This window comes from Paramormyrops kingsleyae, chromosome 12 (assembly GCF_048594095.1).
Source record: "Paramormyrops kingsleyae isolate MSU_618 chromosome 12, PKINGS_0.4, whole genome shotgun sequence".
Taxonomy (NCBI): Eukaryota; Metazoa; Chordata; class Actinopteri; order Osteoglossiformes; family Mormyridae; genus Paramormyrops; species Paramormyrops kingsleyae.
This window is the reverse complement of record NC_132808.1, coordinates 5,911,535-5,935,000: the sequence shown is the minus strand read 5'-3', so window position 1 is coordinate 5,935,000 and position 23,466 is coordinate 5,911,535. Positions and strand designations below refer to the sequence as shown.

General features: G+C 43.6%; 2 protein-coding genes across 3 annotated transcripts in view; one reads left to right on the top strand and one right to left on the bottom strand.

Moving 5' to 3' along the window:
- Positions 1-4,518, top strand: part of LOC111837735 (homeobox protein EMX1-like) — a 6,353-nt gene extending 1,835 nt beyond the window's left edge. Inside the window, exons 2-3 of the mRNA XM_023800047.2 lie at positions 1,373-1,557; positions 3,497-4,518. Of these exons, the coding sequence (XP_023655815.1) occupies positions 1,373-1,557; positions 3,497-3,664 (353 nt within the window). The 3' untranslated portion in view covers positions 3,665-4,518. The remainder of the gene's footprint in view (positions 1-1,372; positions 1,558-3,496) is intronic.
- Positions 4,519-4,888: 370 nt separating this feature from the next.
- On the bottom strand, positions 4,889-22,859 carry LOC111837721 (sideroflexin-5). 2 transcript variants are annotated; one of them, XR_011994015.1, is made up of 15 exons: positions 22,694-22,859; positions 21,575-21,643; positions 20,295-20,372; positions 19,850-19,876; positions 19,128-19,182; positions 18,047-18,072; positions 17,879-17,932; positions 17,175-17,231; positions 16,179-16,244; positions 14,670-14,760; positions 12,954-13,069; positions 11,113-11,198; positions 8,329-8,446; positions 6,478-6,657; positions 4,889-6,091 (listed from the first exon to the last, which is right to left on the bottom strand). XR_011994015.1 is itself a non-coding variant. In XM_023800028.1 (14 exons), the coding sequence occupies exons 1-14, from the start codon at positions 22,748-22,750 to the stop codon at positions 6,580-6,582; spliced, it is 978 nt and encodes a 325-aa protein (XP_023655796.1). In that variant the 5' UTR covers positions 22,751-22,859; the 3' UTR covers positions 4,889-6,579. The 2 variants fall into 2 exon arrangements, 1 of the variants encoding a protein (XP_023655796.1); XM_023800028.1 differs by having other exon boundaries at positions 4,889-6,657.
- Between the last annotated feature and the right edge of the window lie 607 nt (positions 22,860-23,466).

Below are 23,466 nucleotides of genomic sequence, written 5' to 3'. Positions count from 1 at the left end.
TGGTGGTTTTCACATATTTTTGTTTCGTTTGGATTTCCTTTATTATTCTGCGCTTTGTTTAAACAACATCATATCAATTTATATCACATAATAGACACATATAAATTAGGCTAATTACTGCAATTTGGTTATTATTTTGTGCAACATCATGATATTACAGTCATTAATTTTATAATGGTCGAGCAGAAATGCAACGGTAATATAGCATAATGCTTTAATCTCCGCTCTGTTCATTAAGATGTAGTGAAGCGGAGAAAGCAGCGTTGGGAAATAGTTGGTTATTTTCTCTCTGCATAGTCAATTTGTAAAGAAAATATTATCTTTACCGAAGACGGGGGTATTTCGCCTTTAATTACTCCACATTCCTACCCTCGCTGATTTACAACTGCTATTCGAATATAAATTACCTCGGATGGCGAAACTGGTTGAGCTTACCCTTTACAGCGCGTTTTTCGCAGACAATTACTTTGTACACTGAACCCGGTATATTTTACGGAATTTATCCGGTGTCACAGAATCTGGTAACCTGCACTTCGTAAAATGTTCATTATAGAGATATTTGATTACAAATAAAAGAAACTAAAAATATATTAACAGTGTGTTTATAGGCCTATAAAAAGGTTTTTATGTTTTGCAAAAAAGATTTTATGTTTTGAAAGCAAAATGTTGCACGATTATCTTATAATGAACGTTTAAAACATCATTTGATTTAGCCTTCAACTGTAACTGTAAACTAATGAAAACTTCAGTCAGAAAATCTTAGTTTTCTAAAATTTATGTTACATTTATTTTGTTAATTGGAAATTGTTGTTTTTTGTTTTATTTTACGTTGTAAGATGCAAAATGACGTTACCGATTAAGACAAATTCGAGGTTTATATTATATTAATGCTTCCATAATTATGCCGTATCGACCGATTATAGACATGGTGCAATTTGGCATAACAATGATACAACATCAGAAATAAGCTTTTTTTTTTTTTTTTTTTTTTTAAATAATAATAATAAATGTGATATTATTTCGGGATAACGAATGGGCAGTCATTGGTCAGTGTATGACGCAAATCGAACACACTGGAAATTATTAGGACTACTGAGGAGTACAGAAAAGTTTCGTATCTGAACAGCAAGAGAAAGTGGAAAATATTTTCGCCTAACCTGGATCGATGTTATACATTATTGTGACCTATATGTTGTGAACTACCTGATGGTAATCTCGGGTAATATATAATCCTCTTGATAATTTGGGAATTATGGGAGCATCGCTCAACCTGTTTCTGGTAGATTAATCGCCAAAAGGACGCCTTTCCCACGAGCGCAGGTGGGCGTATCCACGGCAACCCTCGCGACTGGTGCTGTGATTGTGTTCCCAGGAAACTGCGTCTCCCAAGAGAGTCTCCTTCTGCACGGACCGTTCTCCAGGAAACCCAAGCGAATCCGGACCGCCTTCTCCCCATCACAGCTCATGCAGTTAGAGAGGGCTTTTGAGAAGAACCACTACGTGGTGGGGACTGAGAGGAAGCAGTTAGCCAACAATCTCAGCCTATCTGAAACTCAGGTAACGTTACACACAAAATGGTACTGAAATAATGTGGAACATATATCTTATCTGACCTACTACACAGTTTATCGGTCACCCCAGCAGTGGGAATCAACATTCTTCTTATAATCTGTTTTAATGTTTAATTGCTAACGCAATATATGTCTTGCAATGGAGGTTTAATGACATTTTTATAGTCATTTTAAACACATTATGATCTCTATATCCAGCTCCAGTAGGAAGAGCTGGAATTGCAAGAGACTACGATGCAAATTTGAGTGGAGTAACACAAAGCTGGTTTATTATAAAGGGACAACTAACGAATTAACTTCAAATGATCTTAGAATGGCAGAGTCAGAGTCACGCAGGCAAAATACTGAATGTGCACATTGCATGTTTGTAAGATAGATCAATAGGCTTTCAACGTAAGGCAGAGCAAAAGGCAATGTCTTCCCTAGAGTACTTTGTTGACAATGTTAAATAGGGGATTTGGATGCCATGACATATGAGAAAAGCCCGAGGTCATCAGTGACAGTTTCTCAGCCAATGCAGGAAAGATTCTGTCTGTGAAGATACAAACAAAAGTCTGCTGCCTGATCAGTACTGCTCAACTCATCTAAAATTCACAGGTGACTCAAAATCTGATTCCACATTATACTAATTTTCTTATGTCAGCCTCTATCAAGGAGTCCGTTTAGCCACTCTGAGGATTTGTGTTCATCACGGTGGGATACTTGTACTAAAAAAGAATCAGAAAATATCAAAATGGAAAAGGCTGAAAGATAAATTATAGACATGTTAGTGACAAAAGGCTTTCAAACATATAGGACTGAACTATATAGAACTGGATGTAAAGTATAATCAGTATGACAAAACCATAGGTTAATTCTTAGTGACTTTCATGATGAAAGAATTTATCTAAATGTTCTCTAATAAAAGCATTACTGGAAGGTTGGGGAAACTCGGAGTTAAAGGTGAAATGGAGGTGAAATTGATGGTGTCCAGTGATGTCACTTTTTCTCACCCAAGGGGCTTTCATGCAAACCCTGGCAAATACAAAACAACAGTAAGCTGGAAAGATAACTGGAATCCATGGAGAGGCTGCTTTCCAGAATCTGAAAACTAGAAACTGTCCAGTATAAGCTTACAGTGTAGCGGTCCTGCGATCACAGTCTAAATTAGCACAATTTAATATACTAATATGGTCATGTTAAATTTTGCTGTTAGGGAAGCAACAAAGTTTTAAACATATTACAGAAACAAATAATAATAATAAAAAAAATTATAATAATAATAAAGGGAAAAAAACAATATACTTTTCAGTAAAATCTATTGGTGGGTAAAATAGTTTGAAAGACATATAAAATACCCCAATAAGTTATTTCAGTTAATTTTTTAATGTATTTTAAAAATGCAGTAGACAAACTATCATGAAGAATTATCTGATGCTTACTAATGATAGTTATCTACTAATATGTATAATGTCTACTAAGTATCATATAAGTCTCATATCAGACAGCATTATAAACATACAATGCAGAGAACTACAACAAATAGAAAAATCTGGTGAAGGTTTATTGTTTATACTGACTTGTATGATTGGTTGACAGCACAGAAAACTGCACTGTATGCACATTACTATATTCGATTATGGATTAACTGATCTAGTTACACGAGTACCTGCATGCCAAACATTAGCACCCTATTTTTTCTCTCTCATGAATACGTATGACACATTTTAGCTGCTTCAATGTAGTTTTAATTACTTAATAACCAAAGAGACCCATAGTGTTCTATACTGTTTAAAAGCCTGTGACCTGTTCTAGGACCTGGAAAGGATTCAGACTCATTACCTTAAATACTTTCACCTCAGTGTGCCCCAGATAAACACACACAGCCCCCCACCCCAGATGCAGGGGGTGGAAGAGCTTCAGCACTATGTTCTCAACACTTCCAGGTGAAGGTCTGGTTTCAGAACAGACGGACAAAGCACAAGCGACAGAAGCTGGAGGAGGAGGGTCTGAGTGGACAGGAGAAGAACAAGTCCAGCCACCATATCAGCATGTGGAGACTCGCTACCGGGCAGGACAGCCAGGGCCTCATTGATGTCACTTCGGACGACTAGCCCAGCCACTCTCTTGTTACAGTCCTCACCTCATTTACCTTATTTATTTTATAAATGTAAGAACCAATGTTTCCAAATCCAGTGCCCGGGGACCCACAGACAATCTATATTTTTACTCCTTGGGTGGGAGCAAAAACATGGACTGTCTGGCAGGGCGTTGGGAGGGAGCAGAAACGTGGACTGTCTGGCAGGGCGTTGGGAAGGAGCAGAAACATGGACTGTCTGGCAGGGCGTTGGGAGGGAGCAGAAACGTGGACTGTCTGGCAGGGTGTTGGGGAGGAGCAGAATCGTGGACTGTCTGGCAGGGAGCTGGGAAGGAGCAGAAACATGGACTGTCTGGCAGGGCGTTTGGAGGGAGCAGAAACGTGGACTGTCTGGCAGGGCGTTGGGAAGGAGCAGAAACGTGGACTGTCTGGCAGGGAGCTGGGAAGGAGCAGAAACATGGACTGTCTGGCAGGGAGCTGGGAGGAAGCAAAAACACAGACTGTCTATGGGTTCTTGAGGACCCTGGAAAACACCAGTATAAATGTATGCAAATATGTCTGAGCATCCCTGAATTGTTGGGGGTTGTTCAGAAATCTGTCACTGTGTGTGGGCAGCTCCCTTATTTCTTGAAGATTTTTAATTTTATAACTATGTCAGTTGCTTTGGTTGCCAATCCACATATTAATGGTCTAGTGACACAAATTTAACTGATGATTTAAAATGGTATTCAGCCAATAAATATGTTCATAAATGACAAGGCTCTGATTGAATGGGTGATTTCACAGATAGCTATGGAAGAACATTGTATAAAAGGGTCATCTGAGAAGGACTCCTGAATTAAAGTGTGAGATGGTTCTCCTTGGGAATAACACTGGTGAGTGTTGGTGTACATTTGGCCCAGACATGGTCATCCGTACTCTGAACCAGGGCAGTCCGAGATAGATGCCGTAGAACGCAACACCGCCTCTGACTGGGAAGACAGACATTCAAACAGGTTCTTGAGAGACCCTGAGATAGCAGCAGCTCCTCGGGCAATTTGCTTAAGTCCTGCACAGTTTGGATTAGCCGCCTGTTTTGATTTTTAACCTTGGTTGTTTTGAAGTCTTCAATTGGCATAAAAGGATGTCTGTTTCCTAATTATTTCATACCAGTCTGAGTCATCAGTTGTCCGATTTGAAAGGTACTCTAATGTTACTATATCAACCACTCAAGCTCTAAGAGACTGAAATACTGCAGCAATTATGTAAACCTTTCAGATTTAATAAACAACTGAAAATATAAAAGATACAGACAAAGATCCATGACCCTTGCCAGGGTAAACAACAGGAAAGTGGATGGACGCACAGACACAAAGGATTGGTGTACAAATATATTGCTTCACATTAGTACATTTTAAGACAGTGGTTAAAGCCAGATGCAGTTTTCCTCAGTTTTTAGCCACCAGAAAAAAAATCAGTTAAACAAAGTCATTAAAAAGAAGTTAACTGCTATGATAAGATTAGAGCAAAATATCATTAACAGTTATTTGGTATGTATCACTGCATAACAAGTTCAGTATTTGTGAATGAAACACAATATGTTATGCACAATAAAGCAGAGTATCCATTTCATGTTCTGCCCTTTCTCTGTGTCCATGGATACTAAATTAATCCACTGCGATGTGTGAGCAAAACAGAAAACTTAAGTCTGGCACAAAGTCTCTTACCCTGTTTGTCACTCCTCACCTCTAAGTATCACGAAGCGTCAACAATGATCACGGTAAGAAGGCGAATTAAAAGAACCACAAGCTTGAGAACTGTAATGCTACGTGGTTATAGCATGCTTTCTTTTACCATACAAAATTAAAGACTGTTTACAGAAACAAACCATACTACCCACGAATAGTGATTTGCAGATCTTAAAAGAAAGAATTTTGAACAGAGACACAAATTGCCTAGCTGGACAAATCGATTAGTGCAGAAAAACTTTACCTGCCCAACTAGCTGATCCTAATAATGGTTAATGAATCAACTGAGAAAGACCCATTTCGACCTGGTTAGTGTGAGGTTATCCCATAATTGCTACCCTGGACTGTTCAGCATTTCTGAATAAGGGAATACATTATAGAAAATATGTACTTAAAAAGTAAGGATCTTCTCAGTGTGTAAGTTCCAGTCATTGATCTTTAGACTTTTAAAGTGCATTAGTGTGTATAATTTTACCTGAACACTGGTTAGAGAGAGAGATACCAGGCAGTGGTGGACACAATCAGGAAGGAGCTACTGGAGCAGGCTGAAGAGGTTGAACTTAAAGCTGGAAGCCTGAGTCTAAGCTCCATCGCAGAAGGTATTGCTACGCTGGCTTCTTGTTTTAGCACAGACTGCCACCGTTTCAGGATACCCACCTGACCCTGCAGCTGCGTTCCTTCTTGCATAGCTGTCTGTAAAGGTGCAACTTTGACTTCTGGGTGAGGTTTTCCATGTTGGGTATGGACATGAGGGAAATCCACCAAGAAACAGCAGTATGTTAACCATCTCTCAACAGGACGTCTCTAAACTCCCTACACAAATTTTCGAACCAATAAGGGGGTTGATATGTTAATTGGCTTCCTCGTGTTATAGACCTGTTGGAGGCCATATTGGATATTCAACCCCACCCACTCACCTGATTTCCATTCTAGTTTGTGATGCATCCCAGTGTCAACCTAAGAAAGCCCAAAGAATTCCATGTATCGCCTCCCTGCTCTGAATAAACTCTCACTGCTCAGTGCTGCATGAAATAAGCGTACTAATGTACGGCCAGCTGTGTTAGTCCGCGTCTCCGTTTAAAAGGCTTTACACTCTAAGTACCTGAACCCGATGGAGGCTAACTGGCTAATACTGGAGAGGTGCAGACAACAAAGGAACGCGTCTTTGTTCCATCTCTTCTTTTTCCCCTTCTTTCTCCACTGGCTACAGGCCCTTGTTGTAGGTCACCACCTTGCAGTCCGTCGCCATGGCAATCTCAGGCTCCAGTTGGGACACCTCAATCTATACATTTTAACAAAACAAAAAAAGCTATTAGGCTATTAAGTTGAAGAATAAAAAAAAACACCTGCTGGTGCCCCAGAGAACATCTTCAGCAGGTACCACTGGAGTCCTGGTGGTCTATGTGTAATTAAACATATCCATCCATCCATCCATTACCATCCACTTATCTGGGGTTCGGGTCGCGGGGGTAGCTACTTCAAGAGAGACACCCAGACCTCCCTCTCCCCAGCTACCTCTACCAGCTCCTCAGGAAGGCCAGCCGAGAGATATAATCCCTCCAGCGAGTCCTGGGCCTGCCCCGGGGCCTTCTCCCTGTAGGACATGCACGGAAAACCTCTCCGGGTAGCCGCCCAGGAGGCATCCGCACCAGATGTCCAAACCACCTCAACTGGTTCCTTTCAACGTGGAGAAGCAGCGGTTCCACTCTGAGACTCTCCCAGATATCCAAACTTCTCACCCTATCCCTAAGGGAGAGCCCAGACACCCTGCGGAGAAACCTCATTTCGGCCGCCTGTATCCGCGATCTCATTATTTCGGTATTTGGACCAACAGATCGAGAGCTTTGCTTTCCGGCTCAGTTATTTCTTAGCCACGACGAACCGCTTAAGCGCCTGCAAAACTGTAGACGCCGCTCTGATTCATCTGTCCAGCTCTCGATCTCGCCTACCCTCACTCGTGAACGAGACCCCGAGAAACTTGAACTCCTCCACTTGGGGCAGTACCTCCTCCCTGTCCTGAAGAGGAGTAATACATAACAGAGCCAAAATGAAATTAAGAGGATTGGAATGGTTGAGGAGTGGAAGAGAATTGAGAAAAACTCTAGAGAATGGTAGCAAGGCCAGGTTGAAATGGTCTTTAAATCGACGATCTATATCATGGGTCACACTCATGGACAAAGCCCCTTCTCACTATGTCGATCTCAGAGTATCTTTCCACCGTAGCGTGGTCATGTGTCAGCGTGTGTGTCAGCGTGTGTATCTGAGGAAACTCATTACCTGCCACAATTTAATGGAGGGAATGAGGGTGTAAATTAGCACTGATTGTGGGTGTAAATTACTTCTCCTGATTGGGGAAGAATGCACATCAAAGGAAGTCCCATCTGTCAAGTCCCCCAAAGTCCCTGAGGGGATGGGGGGGTGTGGCCCAAGATACCAACCCAGCTGCAGAACCACAATTAATTCTGGGCAACATGAAGTGTACAATTAATGCGACATCCACTCAGGACAGACAGGCAAATTCACCAGTGTTTCTTAGGGTCCCCACAATCCGGAAGTCTGTAGGATTATTAACAATGGGACATAATTGCACTGCTAATTGTAGTGGACCAAACTAGTTCAGGTGATCAGCGCTCCACCTTACAAAGTGCATTTCCTGTGCACTCCTGGCCAAAACATGGGCCAAAGATGAATGTTGTGCAGTTTGGGCTTGACCCATGTTTTTTTGTCCAGGAACATACATGGAGAAAACATGGAAAACACTCTAGTGGTTGGGGTACACACACACTGTTCCTGTATCTGGGGTATACAGTACACACATGCATCACGGCTGCAGTATACCTAAGAGTACACACACATCATACTTCCTTATATGGACACATACTGCGTGGAGGATGTGGTATTAGGCTTTACTCTGCCAGCTGAAGGCAAGAAGCCTGAGTATCCATAGCAGTACCTGGGACATCTGGGGGAAGAGGCTGATGGCTAGAGGCAGGGCCAGGCCGAAAGCAGCAAGACACACCAAGCTGTGGACGGGGAGCACCAGCCGCTTATGGGTCTGAAGGAGAGGAAGCCTGGGCGAGACACGGGGAGACACAGACCACCAAGCATAAATGAGACCAGAGCTCTGGGTGCTTAAGACCTGAAGACACAGTCAGTGATGTGGACACAGATGCTGCCCTCATGCACAAACAGCAGTCTGGACCAAGGGTAAACAGTTACATTCCAAAAGCTCACTCATTGTCCTTTCAATGTAAAAAAATATATATATATACATATACAGGGGTGTGTGTGTGTGTGTATACACACACACACACACACACACACAGACCTACATTTGCGTGTTACTCAACATTTACTAAAAATACACTCAATAGTCTTTGCTAGCAAATAAATCTGCAGTATGTTCACCATTTCAGTAGCTTTATTAGCAAGAAAATGTCGTATCTTTGATTCATCACAGTAAACTCCCGTAGCAGTTAAAACAGCAGGAAAAATTTTAGGCATTATTTCTGCAAGGGCCATTAAATACTGCTCTGTTTCATGGAATGAGAGAGATAACTAGTGCATTTAAAGTTAAAGAACAGCCTAGAATTTGACTACGCCATCGCAACACAACCAGTTAATAGTATGTCAGACGTGCACTGTTACATACTCTTCCAATTTAGAGAGAAAACTTTTATAGTGGGTCACTCGACTTTCCAGTGATTAACAGGAATAATAAATATGCAGTTTAGGAAATAAATGTGAAAGTGGCAAAAATCTGTGGTGGGCAAAGACACACACACACACACACACACACACACACACACACATATACCTCCCCTCAATCGCTCTCTGTAAGACAGAGTAAGCTGGCCGCGAAGGGCAGCCACCTGTAGCAACACCCAGAGAGCTGGGGGTTAAGGTTAGAGGCAGGGCCACAGGGCCTTGAACCACAGATGTGCCGAGGCTGGCCGAGAAACAGTGACCTTCTGATCACAAGCACAGAGGCTTCGCCCACTGAGCCACACACTACTTCCATGTGGCTCAATGGGCTAAGAGTAAGTATATATAATGTCCTTGCGAAGAGAATCATACAAACTGTCCAGCTCATTGCATTACAAGGTATTTACCACATAAATGACCATAGCACACTGGCTACAAATGTGGACTTGCAATCGGATGGTTCCTGGTTCAAGCCTCAGCAAGATGCTGCTGTTGAACCTTTCCGAGGTACTTAACATGAATCCTTTCAGTTACATATCTAGTGAACAAGTGGTTGAAAAGTCTCTTAAGAACATAACGTTACAAACGAGAGGAGGTCATTTGGCCCATCAAGCTCGTTTGGGGATAATCTAGCTAATAATCTAAAGTTGGCAGGATTTTGTCAATTTCAGATTCAAAGGAATCTAGGATTTTAGCTTACACTAACCCTTCAGGCAGACTATTCCACACATTCATTACACACTGTGAGAAGTTCTTTCTCAGCTCCTAACTAAAGTGTTACCCAAACAATTTCTTAGTCTCCTTTGCTTGAGGCTGAACAAATTCTTTTATAAATAATCTCACACAGTTTGTATTTATTAGTGGTGGGAAATTGCAGAAAATCTCTTAGGCATAAAACCAATAACTTCAGACATGAGTGACTTTGTAATTTTAGAGTATGTTATGAGTAGCTGTGTTAGTGTGTGTGTGAGAGAGAGAGAGAGAGAGAGAGAGAGGGAGGCCAGAGTGCTCAGCGGGGCAGGTGGAGATTGCCACCATCCTTGGCACCTAATGGAGGGGAGCTGTTGCTTAATGATGGAGCTAATTAACACATATGAGGAGAGTGCCTAATTGGGGTCCCCATAAACACGGGAGGGAGAGTCCGATGGCCTGACCGTATCCACTGGTTCTAATCAGAAAGTGCCCTGGACTTCTCACAGGGATGGAGAAACAGCAGGTCAGTCGGATCTGCGATGAGGTCACTGGATTCGCTCAGAAACCCAAAACTTGAGCATGAGCGACATGGCAATCAGCTGGCTGCGTTTCGATAAGCACAATCATGAGAAGGTCCAGATTCAGAGGAAAGCCTGACATGACGCCAAAGGACGACCAAAGGTAATCTCTATTGTCAGAATCCATTTATATTATATATATTTATATTTTTTTATCTTGGTCTCTGTTCGCTGGAACTCAAAAATTGCCTAATGAACACAACTATAATTCCAGAGCTCCATCACCCAGAGTCAGAGCCCCGAACTAAGTACCCGTCTACCATAGTCGGTGTTCCCTCACCTTTGTACCAGAGCCCCCTCACCACATAGACTTCACCCAGCACGAGAGACCCCTTGCCCAACTCCAGAACCCCCTCACCTGTCTGCATCAATAGTACCTTAATAATACAGCAGCTGCAGAAACCATACAAGCTGTGAAGAGATGTAAGGTGATATAAACAGAGCAGCGGGCCCCCATTTTTCCCCTGTACCTCTTGTATCTCAGTTTGGCTTCACTGAATGCATGTGAGACTGAACAGGCCAAAAGAACCTGGGGAGCAGACTAAGAACGGACAGGCCTGGTTCTCCGCAGGGGTACAGTGAGGCACTGTACCTACAGACATGTGGATACAGCCCAATGGACACTACCACTAACCAGCCTAACTCAGGACGTACTGGGCTTCGCAGATTAGTTAATCTCCTTCCAATCTTCCAAGCTGAGTGTGAGTGTGACTCCTGTGGATCAGAACAGGAAGTGGGAGGCGACCTTGGGCGAAACCTACTTCTCCAAGAAGGCCATTATGATGGGTGGGAACACCAGGATTGGCATAGGGAGGACCACTCGCGTCAGGGCTGTCTCCATTAATGCCTGAACAAAAAACACACATTGCAAAGGAATATATGTCATAAAATTTAATATTTCTGAAGATAAACAGCTGTTCTCCTTGTACAGCTGCATTTCTCCTTACAAAGCCACATACAGGAGATACATGCTCAGATACAGCCTGTCTCTTACTGATGGGCACCACCTGACCGATTCGTACCTCGTATGTGCATGTTTGGGCAGCAGTACACCACATCAAACTTTATGGCACTGCTTGATTTTTCTTTCTGCCATTTTACAGTAAACCATGTTGCCTAGATTAACAACAAACTACGGCAGCTGCTTTACTGTTTAGTGAGAAACAGTGTTCATAATTCCACTGAACGAAAACAAATCTGTTTTCCTAGTTTGTCGTTTTAAGTGTTCACCCATTGTTTCCAGTCATCTATTTCCAAATGCTAAAAAATGTCGAAATGTTAATTTATATTTCCATCAGTTGAGATTGCTGCTTTCCAGTGATAGAGTATTTTAGTATACTTGTAGTTTTGGTTCATTCTGAGCTGAAATATAAAGTTTAGTGTATTTTGCATTGGTTGCAGCCATATTTATATCACTCTAGATTTTTTTTTTAACATACATGTCTGTAGTTGTTTGTCTTATTGGCATAATCTGCTGACTCAGAGGCAGCATAGTCGTGGCTGTTAGGGACATAAACAGCACAATGACCACTAACAAGACCCAAAAACACACATGCAGGCAAGTGCAGGTGATATGCAGAACTTCTACTAGTAAGGGAACATGAAATAATCTAAAGTCTGAATATCTGAATATTTCCCAGTCTCCTAGGTAGAAACAGATGGCATATCTGTCATCCATCCATCCATTTTCTGTACATTCTGTACCTGCTCCTCCGATGCAGAGATGCAGGGATGCAGGGATTCCGGAGGATATCTGGAGGCTGCGGGCGCAAGGCAGGAAACAACCCAGGATGGGGAGCCAACCCACCGCAGGGCACACTTACACACCATTCCACTCACACACCACTCACTCACATACCATACACTCACACACACCACTCACTCACACACTATTCCACTCACACACCACTCACTCACATACCATACACTCACACACACCACTCACTCACACACCATTCCACTCACACACCCTTCCACTCACACACGCACACCTATGGGTAATTTGTTATCTCCAATTCACCTTACCATGTTTTTGGACTGTGGGGGGGGAAACCAGAGCACCCGGAGGAAACCCCACAACGACACGGGGAGAACATGCAAACTCATTAACAACATTGGGGCTGATTCACTGCAGATCATTATTAACATTGGGGCTGATGACTCCCCATGTGACGCATCCCTTAAAGACGTCGTAACATTTAAATGTCTTCAAATTCAGAACTTGAATGAAACCTACTGATCAGGTGCAGTGCAACATGAGCCTGATGTCGTGAACAGAAAGGATAACGCGATTGTCTGTTATATAAAGGGGAACTTGGTAAAATGTGCTGAAGGGGAAGGTCCCTTGGTAAATTTTGCAGTGACCCCCCCCCGCCGCCACGATGCCCGCTGTTTCCTCAGCCACTGAACGAAACGAAATGCCACAAATCAGGTACTGTCATAGAATAGGCCGCAAAGTGTAACACTGCCCATGCAGGGAACGTGTGAGGTACAAATCGGGCAGGTGGTGCGGGTCAGGCAGTGCGGGTCAGGCAGTGCGGGTCAGGCAGTGCGGGTCAGGCAGTGGCACAGTCCCCTGGGTGCTGCCAGGGCCGCCACTCACGTGCTTGGCTGCGATCCTGGATGTCCCCACCACGTTGCCGCTGCTGTCCAACACGTCTATGCCCTCCTTCAGCTCGGTGTGCCTCATCAGCCCCACGTTGCAGATATTAGCACTGGCTGCGGAAGAGAGAAGGGTCACCAAGACAGGCTGAGACTAGCAGGGGGGGGTGGAGTAATACGAGGGAGTGCAGGGGGGAACAAGCACTGCCCATAAGGGAGCAGAGGGGCAATAAAAATGGCTATAGGGAACTAGAGGGTAATAAAGATGAATAGGGAGAAATAGAGGGGTAATAACTACTTGCTGTACTGGGGAGAGGTATGGAGGAGTCGTCATGGCATACAGACAACCTGGCAGGATGTGACATCACAGGATATGATGCAACGGCAGATTCATTATACTCTATAAATGCCATGTTATGTTAGGAATATATGCAAACCTGTGGCCTGTACTACGAAGCTGGGTTACTGGCTTATCGGGGTAACTTGTCGGATTTAAGGTAGTCTGGGCAAAATGTAAGTGAATATGAAGTCCATTTAAACTATGGTACCTTAAATCCGACAAGTTACCCCGATAAGCCAGTAACGCCGCTTCGTAGTACAGGCCACTGATAGACACCTAGAGTGTAAGATTAGTAAGACGGGGCTGTTAGAGAGGCTGGACTGAAGGACTCGGGGGGGAAAGAGGTTCCATGAGAAAAACCACATTCTGTAGTGTCTGGTGTTTCTGGACTGGTGAGTCTCACATGCTTGAGATTAATTTTAAAGTATTTTTAAGGCGGCTGCTGTGGGGTACTCAACCATGTCTGAGTCATTCAAAAGAAAAACACAAAAGTAAATGTTAATAAAATAAGTGCACAGCTTTCAACTGCTATGATAATATTGACAACACTGATTCCAGACTCTGATTCCAGTTTTTCTAACACAGTCCTGTTCTGTCTGATGAAAATCATTCCCCATCAATCTTCATGCATAAATGAGGCACTGAAAAACAAATGCTGTTCTTCGCTTAATGCACTTAATCTGTTGTTTTAGCCCTTTAATGTGAGATAAAAGGTACTAATACAAACTAGTACAAATAAACAAGGGGAAAAAACAAACAATTATAGCCGGGCTAGTAACCACAGCGGGGTAATTAGGCAGGTCGTTTGCTGCCTCCCAGACCTAACGACGTGATGATTACCAGAAAGGCCTGGGGACGGGGAAACCTGCTTATTTTATTAAGAGGACGGCAAACAATTTAATTACAGCTGAGCAGCCAGGGACGGTGTCCTGGGGAGACACCTGTAACCCCACCTGGGGGAGGACAGGAGAGAGAGGGAGTCCCATGGAACGATAAAAGGGAAAAAATAATAATAAATGAAATGTCTAACACAGGAGGCTAACTAAAAAAACCAGGGGCACCTGTTACATGGACCAACAACTGACAGAAGACTAACTGACCAAACGAACACTGGGAACTAACTGACCAAACGAACACTGGGAACTAACTGACCAAACGAACACTGGGAACTAACTGACCAAACGAACACTGGGAACTAACTGACCAAACGAATGCAACTGTAGCACCAGAGGTTAACTGATGAAACACAGGAAGGCAACTGGCAGAATCAGTGTAAGTATAACGCAAAGTAACAGCTAACAGAAACCTACGATGGGACATGTAGCTAACGATCCATGGCCACTAGTGACACAGCTCGGGGGTGGGGGGGGTACATACCCACAGCTGGAAAGGGGACCAGACGCTGGACCATCACTCGTGTGGCTGGGCTGAACCTGGCAGCTCTCTCAATCAGCATGTTCAGACCCACCTAGGAAGACACACGTACAATGGCTGCCTTAGTTGCTGAACATGACAGCTGATCAACAGGAGTCTGGTTACAACCAAGCATTGGTTTGTTGGTTTATCCAATCCGTATTTCCTGCTGTGTTTTCATGTACTGAATAAAATACAAGCAGCTCAGTGCCTGATTCAAATGTTATACTATACTACTGTATACTATAAAGAAATATTTCTTCAAAATAACTGTGCAGAAAACCACCAAATAATATTCATTATCAATGAATGGAATGCTTGCCTAAACAAATCCGCCAATCAGGAGGCTATAAGTATAGAAGTTTTTCTAAGTACACAGTACAGTCTTCACACACATAAGGAAGCAGGCTGGACAGTGCGTACATCTTACAGGACAGGTCATCCTGCACGTTTCTCTCCACAAATGAAACATCTCATTTCCATGCACCACTTTAAGCCCGTGGCCCATTTCCCCTCAGCTGGGTTTACATAAAGAGCGCTAAGGAGCCCAGAACTACCCGATTCTGTCAGTAGGTGGCGTCACTGCTGACAGTAGTGGGATGAACCGGGGGGAAGGAGCAGGCAGACAGAGGCAAAGATGAAGACCGGGCCCTGCCATCCGCCATCATGAGAGCCGAGCTCCAAGTCACAAAAGGGTTGGCGGTTGTTATGACAACTAGTGCAGCAGGAAGTGAGGCCAGCTTTGCGGCAATCAAAAATAAACCTCACCTTGGGAGCAGGTCGTCTGGAAAACATGAAAAAATTCCTTTCCTGGTATCTTCCTATGCATGTCTCTCAGTTGAATTTTTTTCTTATTCCTTATATATGCTTTTTTTTATATATGAAAAAAAACTATTCTATTCTAGTTGCCCACATATGCAAAAAAATTAACCTCATTCTGCCTTCTAGTGTGTATCCAAAATGCTCCAATTATGACAAACCCCACCTTAACGCCCTGCATGGCAAATCCAACCAGTGGGTGACCACACTCCAATAACTTGGCTTCTTCGTAAAAGACTTCCAGGCTTGACCACCACCCATACCCAGATTCCCAGAGATACCCTCATTACCTTCCTGGGGCAGGGGGCTGAGGGGTGAGTGGGGAGGTTGTTTTTAATTAGTCTTTGGCCCGGGAGGCTGAACAACACCAGGCATTTCATCGCCCTGTGGGTCTAACAGCCCCCATGGTGAGCAGCTAATTAGTTCCCTCTGGCTAAGCGCTGTGATCAATGGAAGTCTGCGGGCTAGCTCGGACATGCCCCCCCAAGGAGGGGGGGGGGTCACAATGGCTCCGCCTGTGAAAGTGGAGAGGAGGTGGGACCCAGAACACCCTGACTGCCCCCCTGCCCCCAAACAGCCACCTGCCATCTCTCTCTTCACCTGTCACCCTCTATTCAATAACACCTTAAAGAAAACCAGCTGGTAAGGACTCACCGCAATGGAGACAGCACTGGTTACTGCACCTATATAGCCTTGGAGAAACTTGGAAGCTGGAGTGGGCTTAGGAGGACAACACAAGACACAGACATCAAAGAGAGTCTGATCACATGTTCAACAGCTGAGTGAGAGTGGTCTACTCAGTAACCATGAACATGTGAGAGGAGCATCACTGAATGACAGAAACTATGGCCATGACCCTGAGAGAGGTGGTCTACTGAAGGGCCAGGACTGTGGGAGAGGTGGTCTACTGAAGGGCCTGGACAGTAGGAGAGGTGGTCTACTGAAGGGCCAGGACTGTGGGAGAGGTGGTCTACTGAAGGGCCAGGACTGTGGGAGAGGTGGTCTACTGAAGGGCCAGGACTGTGGGAGAGGTGGTCTACTGAGGGGCCAGGACTGTGGGAGAGGTGGTCTACTGAGGGGCCTGGACAGTGGGAGAGGTGGCCTACTGAAGGGCCAGGACAGTGGGAGAGGTGGCCTACTGAAGGGCCAGGACAGTGGGAGAGGTGGTCTACTGAAGGGCCAGAACAGTGGGAGAGGTGGTCTACTGAAGGGCCAGAACAGTGGGAGAGGTGGTCTACTGAAGGGCCTGGACAGTGGGAGAGGTGGCCTACTGAAGGGCCAGGACATTGGGAGAGGTGGTCTACTGAAGGGCCAGAACAGTGGGAGAGGTGGTCTACTGAAGGGCCTGGACAGTGGGAGAGGTGGTCTATGAAGGGCCACGACCCTGGGAGAGGAGGTCTAAGAAGGGCCACGACCCTGGGAGAGGAGGTCTATGAAGGGCCACGACCCTGGGAGAGGAGGTCTATGAAGGGCCACGACCCTGGGAGAGGAGGTCTATGAAGGGCCATGACCATGGGAGAGATGGTCTATGAAGGGCCATGAGCCTGAGGGAGATGGTCTTCTGAAATGCCATGAACCTGGGAAAGGTCTACTGAAGGGTCATGACCATATGAGATGTGTTAAATTAAATGATAGTGACAATTCCCATACCTTAGTGGCATTCCTGTTAGAGTAGTTCACGCAAGCGTTGTGACTCTGGTTTAACCACTAAGGAGAAATGGAAACCAGTTTTCTTGGTTAGTACCTAACCACTTATGTTGGGTAGCAAGTTTGTTGTTTTTGACTTCTTCAACCAAAAGACCAGAGAAATGGCCATTTGTTACTTATGATAAGTGATAATAGAGATATTTTACCAATAGTGTAATTGAATAAAAAAGAACACTCACACACACATTGCATTATCAACCAGTAGTGGAGACCCCTGACGAATTACATGCATGGCTAGGTTTAAATATGGAGAACGAGAGTGTAACAGGACACTCAAAATAACAAAACAATTCACCGCGATGCCGTGCCACCTGAGAATATGGTTTTAATAATTCCACTTATACGTAAGAATAACAGCCGAACAGATATATTAGCTACCTGCGCGCAGTCAACCATGTTAATGCTATCAGACACTTAGCTCACAGCTTTGGGTAGGAAATGAAAGCAGAGCTAAAATTTATTCCACTGTAAACATTAGTATGACGTGTGTACAAAGATCCAAGCCCTTGTTTTTTTCCTCTGGGTTTTTTTTTTTCCAGAGGCAAGACATGAACCCAGGTGTGACAAGGATGCTATTAGATAATTACAACTGACACCTGACACCATATTTGGACTGGGGTTAACAGCCGGCACAGATGACAGCCTACCTGCCAGAAGACCGTGGACCCGAGTGTCTGGTTTGGCAGGAGCAGACCCACAACCTGCAGGAAACCAAAAGAGGAAGTGATGTCACTAGGGCCAAGACACCGACTGGCTACTAGCATATGGAAAAAGCATATCAACAGCATTCGGACAACAATGCAGTTCAAGCTTACTATTGGCGTTCCAAAAGGCACATAACCTGTGAAGCCCAAAATAAAAAGCATAAATTTCGCTTTAATTAAAAATGAATGCAACTTTGTAGATTGAGACAACATGCCTGAGTCTGTTATTACTTCAAAGCAGGCGCATTCAGATAAACATTGCTAGCAGGTAGAGCCACACTCTCTGGCGCTGGTCACTCAGTCTCAGGATATTTGTCATGGATAGATGGTAAAGTAAAACAAACCGGCCCTGAAACATGCAATTAAGCATATATACGGAGACAAAGGCTAAAACGTGTCACATAAGAATCCATCTACATGAGTGTTTACTGGGTACAGTTACCCTACAGTATTTTTCATTCATTGCTAAATTTATTTAAACATGGTTCTAGTAAACAGCAAATAAATGAGGAAGAAGCCTAGTTAGGCAGGTGACTCACAGAGGCACAAACCTCTCAGAACTTGCAATCTCTAAAAGACTCAGGAAAACACGCTGATTATTTAAACCGGGATACTTCCGACCCTCCAATGAAAGGGCCGTGACCATGGCGACTGACCTACAATGACAATCACAGACATCGCTGCCCCAGTCTTTGGCCATAAGTCAGAAATGAATTTCATTTGTATCTCTGACATGTTGCTAAACGGCAGTAAGAACCCAAATACCAGCACCGAGTGTGAAAGGTCCGTCTGTCACAAAGCTACTGATCAGCTGTATACCATCTGAATGGGCTGTAAAGCAAACTGTCTGAACATTTGGACAAAACATAAAATAATATCACTAGCATTAAATAGAATGTGAAACTACGTAATATTTGCATAACTCATTTCCTTTTCTCTTTCTTACCATTCTATCTATATATTTTGTACGTATTCAAATACAGGCCTGTTTATCACCTGCTCCAAATAACAAGGCCACAGAACATCACTGTCCTTTAGCGGATTTGAAAATTCATTTTTGGGGTGAAATTGAGCCCTCCTCTTTGGGTCTATGAGTGAGGTTTCATTGGCTCTGATGAAAAAACAAATCCACCAATCAGGAAACTGACAGGCCACACATTGGTAAGAATAAGCTGGCGAGCAGCTGGTGTACCTGACATCCGAAACGGCATGAAGATCTTCTCCCCAGTGTCGGGGTGGATGATGGCCTGTAATTAGCAGGATAACAGAGTCACTGGCGTAGCGGAGATTTCTCATGGCGGCCAGAGAGACATGCTAGGTGGCATCATTAGCCAAGCTAGCCTCCAGATCTAAGAGAACAACACGCAGTACGGCCTCACAGGGTCTGAGATACTGTATAACCGTTAACCATTAACAACTAACACGCAGCCCTGGTGAAAGGTGGCCCCCCGTCCTAGGAATGAGGAACAGCATGTTCACACTGAACTCGTGAACTTGTTGTTAACGACCAGGGCAGCGCAGATGTTCAGAGTTCAGCCGCAATGTCACAGAATTAATTATGACCTGCAATTTCACTGGCTGACTGCAGCAAAATCTTTTATCTTTTAATCATTAGTAATGCATCTTAAGTGTCAATATCCCGATCTGGATTCGCATTCCCACGATGATCTCTCTGTCAATATTTCAAAAAATATTTCTCTTCTGGAGATAACAGCATATATGAATAAGACCTTCTCTCCAATGAGCTCTTGGTCTCTCACAGTGTCAGGAAGGGTACTACAGAAATACTACAATGGTCTCAGGGGCCAAAACTCCATGTGCAGGGGGTTCTAATGTCAGTGCGGTGAACAGACATGGACTTCAGCTCCAGACCAGCTGATGCTTGAGTAGTTTTCATTCCCCTCATTCTCTTACCTGCTTTATCTTCTGAGCTTCCCAGAGCTGGGGAGACAAAGTCAACCAAGATGAATCGCACTCAGAGGCATTCAATAGCAGCTCCAGTTCATGCTAAACATGCTGCATGAAGAACAAAATGGCGGAAAACTGGGACTAATGACAGCAAAGCAGCCTCAGTCAGTGAGACGTTTGGTGAATGTCTAAGTAAAGAGCCCCCCCCCCCCACACACGTGACCTTCTCCTACACTGTCCTGTAAGCCTCTGACTGCTCAGAGTTCCACCTGAGGACACTGGAATTTAACCAGATGGGAGGAAATTGCCTCCTCCACTCTTTAACATCAAAAACACCAACCCCCCTCCCCCACAGCCCAACACCCCTACTCCCCTCAGGCAAGGTGCTTACAAGTTAGTCTTTCCTTATCGGCAAGTTTGTCTGCGAGTGTCTGCTTAATGCCATCCTCACCTGCTCATCTGACACTCCGGGTGGGAGACTGCCGTGTTTAAAGTCATCCAGCAGTTTCATGCACTCCTTCAGACGAATCTAAAGAGACAAACCACTTTAAGGACTCTTAAATCACCAAGGACACACACTCTCCGCATTTGTACAGATGGGTCGTAAGATAATTAAACAGAGACACACTCTGAAAAACAAAGAATAACCAACTAACCAACTAACCAATTAACCAACCAACCAACCAACCAACCAACAAACAGCAGCAGTTAAAAGAAACAATAAACTGTCATTCAGGGTTTTTTCCATATAAACTGAGCTCTTAATTTGTATTCCAGTAAAGTTCACATTCTTATTCTGCATGAATACTTAAGCACCTCACTGACCTAATTATGTCACTCTGCCTTCTGTGAGGAGCACTGTGTTGTTTTCCGTTACCATGCTTTGCTCGAAGGAAAGCGATAAACCGCAAATATTTGGACCCTGCTCCACACCGAGAACCTCTCCAACCAGGCTGTGCTGGAGATCACCTTCAACCAGCCATCATGACACGTTTTGGGTTAAATACCACACCCTCAAAGAGCCCAGAAAAGTCTTTAAAAAGGATTCTTTTATAGCCGCAAGCACTCAAGTCCAATTCTTCAGCCCTATTGCGACTGAAATTTGGCTTTAGAAACTTAGCGCCTTTAGTGCTGTACACCTCTAAAACCAGCTAAGGAGACTGTAACCTTGCTACATGCCAGTTAAATTTTATGCCCTCAAAAAGAGCACAAATGTCCATATGAAGGTGGCACTGGGTACACGGTCCAAAAATATGTTAGGCTGCTGACTTTAAATTTCTCATAGAGTATGACTGTGTATGTCCTGTGATGGACTGGCATCCCATCCAGAGTATACACCAGCCTTGTGTTCTATGCTGCACGGAACAGGCTCCTCCCAGGCAATCCTCAGGATGAGTGGCTGGATGGATGTGTTCGAATGAAGATGAATGCATGACAAAGCGACACCTTCTAAGCGCAACAGTCAGCAAAGGGCTCCATCACACCTGTATCATAGGCCAAGAACCGGCCATATACCAAGAAACAGCTGTAGAACATGCAGTAACTTCTCAAAGATGCTGTGTGGCGTGTCTTTCAACTCAACCTGTTATTTGTTTAGGAATAAAACAATTAATTTTACAAGTAGAATAATTTTGATTGGTTGGCTTGGGTGCCTAAAGTCACAGCATCATAATACGGACTTATTAAGGTTGTTGTAATTAGTAAGCAGGTAGGCCAGATGTTCTTTTGTACCTCAGACACAAACAGAGTCCGAGGATCGATCACGTCCAGAAAGTGTCTCAGTCGCCCAGAAAAAGTTTTCTGTATGGGGGACAAAAAAAAGCATTTTCAGGTCACTGCATTGGAACAGCACAAGTGTAGAGGTTTGGGAATCAAGGGAATTCCACCAATACAAGCCCAACATAAACAATTTCACATCTGAACACATGAATACCAGATTTATTAATATAATAAAATAAGTTGAAGAATATAAATAATATTAATGCAGAGGTTCAAGTGACTGGAGCAGGCTGTTTGTTTCAGCTGTGTATCGGCACCAACACCATAAACCATATACAGTATGACAAGTGAGTGGGTACTGGTACCAATCCAATGATCTGGATGCAGTATTGGCACCAATCTCATCATCTGAACTCAGTGACAGGTGTGTATCAGTACACATACCTTCTACTCTCATATCACAACCAAAATCTCTTCAAAATCCGAAATATGCAAGTAGGCGACGACGTGTTTGTAGAGTGTAAAGTTTGGTTTAAGAACGGTGTCAAAATGAACAAAGATGGATTAAGCACGGTTCGCTCCTGCGGGTATCACATCACCCCAGTGCTAGTAACGGGGTACATCAGAGAGGACGAATTTGCTGGGAAACACCTGACCAAACCGGGAGGATGTTTATGGTGTCCTCTGCGCTTCAGGATTAAATGTTAACGCACTCAAGGTTGCAATAGCGCAGATCGCAAAGTAAAAATGATGCTTTTGAATAAACTGATGACGATTAACAATGTAACATACGTCATTTATCGATGACTTCGTTCAAAAATAAATGTGTAAATAAGAAAATCCCCGGACAGCCCCATTTTCTGGAAAAATGGATGAAAACTAATTTTCTTTCCGCAATCGAAGAGTTTGCTCGGTATTTCCTTAAAAGGAAAACAAGGACATGGCCGAAGTCGCACACAACTTTATGAAAAACACGGTGCTTGTGACGATCGTGTGAAAAGCCATCCACAAAAATAATGCTAACGCTGTCGTTTTCGGTCCCAGAAAAAGTACCATAAGCGCAGCTAGCTAGCTCTGATTATACAGCACATTGTGCGATGCTTAGGAAAACAATAAGATAAAATCTTTTACCTGGTTGTATTGCGATTTTCCTAGCTGAAATGCGGGACAAACTGCAGATTCCGCCATGACACCAAAGAAGTATTATTTATTAATGAATCATACGACAAAACGGGATTTTAAAGAGGGAGCAAAGTACTCTTTCACTCCTCTGCGAAAGTACTGGGGTAAATGGGTCGCAGTGTTTAATGGGAAATGTAGTTTATTTCATTTGTGGTCGTCGAAGGCACATATTCTTTTGACGGGTAAAACAACTACACATCCCATAAAACGGAGGAATTACTTTTCTCATGGCATTTTGGGAAACGTAGTTCGCTTTGCGTCTGGATTTCTCTTGGTTTGGTTTATGTAGTCTGTCAAAGATTTTAACACTAGACATTGAAAATGTCTTATTATTACATAATGTAGATTTACAATGTACAGCTTTGTAGCAGAAATTAAATGTCGTTTATTTATATATTGTTATTCTAGGTTTCTCATATGTTTATAACACCAATACGAAGCATTCCCGAGTATGTAATGATATTATTTTGTTGCTCATTTTATAATAGTTATGCAATAATTATGTTTATAATTTGTTTAATAACGATCATTTGAAACCCTTGAGATAGGGAATAATTAAACGATGCCAACGTAATAATTATCTCATTAGCAGAATAAGAGAGGGAGAGAGCGACTCCTGCGAGATATAAGCAAAACGACATCTAATTGCGGACAACTGTAACTAGGATAGATGTGTTGAGCCATAAGCCAAGCTGCTCTACCTAAGACAGTAATAACATTCC